Source organism: Aptenodytes forsteri, unplaced genomic scaffold (assembly GCF_000699145.1).
Source record: "Aptenodytes forsteri isolate BGI_AS27 unplaced genomic scaffold, ASM69914v1 Scaffold346, whole genome shotgun sequence".
In the NCBI taxonomy this organism is placed as follows: domain Eukaryota; kingdom Metazoa; phylum Chordata; class Aves; order Sphenisciformes; family Spheniscidae; genus Aptenodytes; species Aptenodytes forsteri.
In genome coordinates, this window is record NW_008794078.1 from 82,455 (window position 1) to 87,877 (window position 5,423).

Sequence of the window (5,423 nt, forward strand, 5' to 3'; positions counted from 1 at the left end):
AGGACAAGGGGGAATGGTTTTAAACTAAAAGAGGGTAGATTCAGACTAGATATAAGGAAGAAATTTTTTACGCTGAGGGTGGTGAAACACGGGAACAGGTTGCCCAGAGAGGTGGTGGATGCCCCATCCCTGGAAACATTCAAGGGTGAGGCTGGCAGGGCTCTGAGCAACCTGATCTAGTTGAAGATGTCCCTGTCCACGGCAGGGGGGGTGGACTAGATGACCTTTAGAGGTCCCCTCCAACCCAAACTGTTCTATGATTCTATAAAACAATCCCGTTTCCGAATTCTAGAATCTGAGGATGCATTTGTTACCTGAATGCTCAAGTATGCACACTATCCAGAAACTGCTGAACTGACTCGCAAATGGTGTAAACTAAGTTAGAAACCTCTCTTTGGATCTCATTTTGTTCTTGGTCAGACTAGATTAAGATTGAATAAAGCCAGACCTCCATTCCCATAACAAATAGCCATCAAATCATCCTAGGATGCAAATTCAGAGGGAGTGGTTAAATAACTATTCACACCTATAGCGCTGGATGACAGAGAATAGCAGACAGGGAAATAGGCTTCTAAGCCTGACCTACAAAGAGTGGGGCCATCCCTCCTGCCTGGGGAAGCCCGTATACAGGCCCAGTGGAGGAGCCAGGATTCATCTGCAGGAGCCACGGAAATTCAGGGGAGCTCCGAGGATGCAGAATGCTCATTACGCCACAGAGTTGCTGCATCTGCTAAGTACTGGGCTGAGGGGGAGGCACATGGTAGTAGAAAAGCTCTGCAATTAATTCTTTCCTTCTGGAAATCCACAGCAGTCAAACTACTCAGGGCAGCTCAGCAAACTGGGTCACTGGAGGAAGACAGAATTTGTTTTCTTCCTTTATCTTGTTGAAATTCAGATCCTCCATACATTAATGAAATGAAATGCTGCTCTTGTATCATATCACCTTCTACAAATGCTATTAGAAATGCCTTTTCTTCCTCAGTTTCCAGACTGGGGGTGGCTGATGCTCCTCTCTGACAATTTCTCTGTGTGGATTGTGCACAGTAATATCCAATGTGCTTAACCTGTACTATCTTGCATTATGAGTGTTTCAGGATTATTACCAGAGATGATTAATAAAAAAATCCTTAATTAAGGTTTTAGTTGCTGTGACAGATAAAATAGCCTGTACATCTGATTCTCTTTGTCAAAGGAAGTGGCAGAAATATTTCAGCTACTCCTTTAAGGTAACACTTGCAACTGGAGCCAAATAAAAACCTTCCACTAACAGCACACAGCAATTCCTGCTGTTGTCAAGGCTAAATTTAAGTTACCACAGTGCGCTGGGGGAAGGTTTAAAGCAATGTCCATTACTCGGTAGCAGCTTACAAACCACATCTTGAATTAAAAAAAACCCAAGCAAACATGTCCTTCTGAGAAAACGGGATACAGAAAGCTCTGCTTGCAACTCAGGAAAAGTCACTGTGTAAAAGGGCTTTCATACTGACTTTGCAAATGTGATTGTAATAGGCAGATGATCAAAGGTCGGCTCCTAGGCACATGATGGGAATGGAAAATAGTCAAGTACAGAAGCTGTCATTAAAGTGAGTGATGGAAATATTTAAAAGGAAAAAATGTTGAAGAACAGAGTGTTGTTCAGTGGCACTGAATCCCCTATCTAGTATCTTCTAACAACATAGCACAATCAACAAACATACTTCTGGGACCAACAACAATGTGTATAGGCTTCACACCCACACTTTGGACTCTTTGCAAGGTCTCAAAGCACAGGAACTCAAATTTTACATCACCATCATAACTGAAGTCATGATCTACCCTTGGTGAGCCTCATTCATATGGTTTTTCTGATGTTGCAAGGGTATCTAGCAATGGCTTCAAAAAAGTGAGAGATTTTATTTTGCAGAACTTAGTATAGCCATAGTCTCATTCACTTCAAAGTTGCAAGCACAATCAGACAACTTGTAGTCAATGTCTCACCACCCCTTCACTGTATCAAACACTTATCTGCTATCATGTGCTGATTATCTCCTTCCTAGCCTCTATTACTCATATCTAAGTTTGAAAAGCTGCACTATCACAGTACAACTAGCAATTACAGAAATGCGCAAAGGAGAACTTCTTTTGCTTAAGTTTCACGTAAAATGCGGAACAGAATCCCAGGGAAGTAGTAAGTGGTCTAATAGCAGCATGTCTCAATCAAGACACTGCAAACACAAGGCCACAAAATACAGGGACATTAAATATTTCAGATTGAGCAAAAGAAGGAACCTTCCCAGTCGTAACTGCAGGCTCTAGGTATGGTATAAAGGTGAAGCGATGGCCCGTATCACTACGGATCACTGCTACATGATATGTATATACAAGCTACTTTGGGATCATCATGCCAACTACTGCTGTGTCATCTTAAGAAGGATTATAGCTTTGCTCTTGCTGTTAGTAACATTTATCCATATGGGAACTTGAATATTTTTACTCCCTTGCCTTTCCCAGATATAAGTGCAAGAGGACAGTACATGGAGAATCTGATCCTTCACGTTTTATGCATGCCTAAGCATAAAAGACTTTATGACTGCTAGAGCAAGCTTTACAGATCTTTGATTTATTGACTTGAGGAACAATAACCCTTATATCAGCTGTTTTACATTCCGCAGTTTCGTAAGAGTGTTGTTTTTCATTAATAGAGAGAAACCAACAAAATAATCAGCTCATTAACACTGATATTCCCTCTTCCTTGCAGTTTAACGACATTGGCGTTTTTGAAACAGTCTGGCAAGTTAAATTCTACAACTACCACAAACGGGATCATTGCCAATGGGGAAACAGTTTTGGTAGTATTGAGTATGAATGCAAACCAAATGAAACGCGCAGTCTTATGTGGATCAATAAAGAGACCTTCCACTGAAGAGATGTGAAACCAATACTGCTGGACAACCTCCCTAAAAAAAAATCTACCTTTTTAAACCAGCAAGAAGCCTTAACAAAGGCATACTGTAACATTGCTTTGTTCCATAAGGTTCCAACAACTATGTTGTATATACAGGTGGTGCCACTAAAATCTTTGCCTATTACTGTATTTTAAGTTTACCATGGCATCTGCAACATTCTTTATCTGTCACCCTGAGAATACTGTAAAGTTCATGATAAAGAATATTTGATAGCTGGGTAGAAAGTCATACCATCATAATACCGTCATAAGTATTTGGATTATGCCCACTAAACGGTTCCACTAGACGTAACAACTTTTGTGAAGTGTTTTGCTTTATTGCTTAGAATTTGGATGCAACATCACATCAGTGATTTCTGTATTTATATTTGTGTTTGCTCCTAAATCGGTGTGCTCCTTCAAACATTTTGTCAAACGTCATCCCAGTGGACAGCAAAAAGTGCAAAGTATGGGTATTTGTAGGTTTAGCTAAATGGCAGCTACTGCACTGTTGATATTGTGCTTTCATACCAGGGGATTTAGAAACTCATTCTCCCTTTTGTTAAGTCCTGTAAGATATTCTGTGAAGTTTGCTAATTTACCAAATCTCTCAAAATAGGATTCTTTGTTGTTAAGTTTCCCAGTCTCTGAAATAGCTTTAGGAAATGGTATAAAATGTGCTAACCTAAATGAAAGAAAAGCAATAAATCAGTTGTGATATCAAAGACATCTAACAACACGGCTAATATGTATCTTAAGATCATCTAGTATTCTTGAAAATTTTTGTTTTAGTGACACATTGCTCAAATCAGTAAAATCCTACAAATCAATTTTTTTCAACCCCACAACCACTGTTGTACCAAAATCAACAGGATTTCTGACCAACAAACACTCAGCAGTGTGAAGAGAGTACATATCATGCTTATACATGCATTGCATTCTTTCAAATAAAGATAAAAGATAAAGCATTTCCATGGTTATGACTAAAGGTGCTACATAAACACTAGATCAGTGTTTAACACATACAGACAAATCAATTTTTTTCAACCCCAACCACTGCATTGTACCAAAATCAACAGGATTTCTGACCAACAAACACTCAGCAGTGTGAAGAGAGTACATATCCCAGTACATGCTTATACATGCATTGCATTCTTTCAAATAAAGATAAGCATGTAAGCATTTCCATGGTTATGACTAAAGGTGCTACATAAACACTAGATCAGTGTTTAACACATACAGACAACAAAAAACAAACATATCTTTTCTTTCAGTAAATAAAGCAGGGAAACAACTACACTGTCCCATCCCCAACTTGGGCTGAAGTAAGCTGTCAGTTCTTGCATATCTGTTATTCCTTTTGTGAATAATTTGTAAATTGTGTATGTAAATGGTAACCATGACTTTTGATCTTTGTAATAAAGGACTTAAACAATTTCTTCTCTAGTATGACCATCTAAATGAATTGAAAATACTGTATCAAAAAAGGCAGCGGTTTTAGAAAGTCAGACAGCAGAGGGTGCATAGTCAGTGCTTTCTGAGAACCCAGTCCAAAGTACCTCATGTTCTTTACCCAAAGCTACTGTTTCTAGGAAATACAGATCCAATGTGCTAGAATGCAGACAGTCAATGTGATAACACTCAGTAGAGCTTATTGATAAAATTCAACTGCATTTTGTTGCACTAACATAGTGTGGAAAGTAGAGATTTAGGGCAGAAGTGAAATACCAAAGAAATATTGTCTTCCATTGAATTATTAATCAAAAAGCTTGACTGTTTGCAGATTTCTACAGACAAGTAGCACTGATGTAATACACCACTGAACAGTGAGCTAGCCAGCTGCCTCTCTACTCTGAGGCAATATTACATAGGCAAATTTCACCGCTATGAAATGCTAGAAATAATCTTCTGCATTAACTTCTTTCCTAGACTACAGAAAGAATTCTTCAAAATGAAGAAACAGAACTGAGCAAATTCAAATGAAATCTGTACTTCAGACAGAAGTGTTATTGCCAGCATTTTAGCAGAAGTTTCCAGATAACAGGCTTCAATGATACCAAACTTCCAGCTGTCAATCAATTCTATCTCTGCACTACCAGAAAGTGATTTTATTCTGCAACAATTGGCATACTTTGGTTTATGTTGTTTGTACATATGAACTGAAAGCACATCAGCAAGAAATATGTATGATACATAAATTAACAGCATAATTCACCACATAAATTGTGGTGAATGGAGTTAAATCCAGTTGGCGGCTGGTCACGAGCGGTGTTCCCCAGGGCTCAGTTTTGGGGCCAGTCTTGTTCAATATCTTTATCGATGATCTGGATGAGGGGATCGAGCACACCCTCAGTCAGTTTGCAGACTGCACCAAGTTGGGTGGGAGCATTGATCTGCTCAAGGGTAGGAAGGCTCTGCAGAGGGACCTGGACAGGCTGGATCGATGGGCCCAGGCCAACTGTATGAGGTTCAACAAGGCCAAGTGCCGGGTCCTGCACTT

At 39.4% G+C, this 5,423-nt stretch overlaps 2 protein-coding genes across 2 annotated transcripts in view; one reads left to right on the top strand and one right to left on the bottom strand.

Annotated features, from left to right (window-relative positions):
• Positions 1-3,061, top strand: part of CNRIP1 (cannabinoid receptor interacting protein 1) — a 7,797-nt gene extending 4,736 nt beyond the window's left edge. The window contains 1 exon segment of the mRNA XM_009290773.2: positions 2,738-3,061. Coding sequence (XP_009289048.1) covers positions 2,738-2,902 — 165 coding nt within the window. The 3' untranslated portion in view covers positions 2,903-3,061.
• The window catches only part of PLEK (pleckstrin), a 69,665-nt gene that overhangs the window by 31,922 nt on the left and 32,320 nt on the right, over positions 1-5,423 (bottom strand). The gene's annotated exons all lie outside the window — the stretch shown is intronic.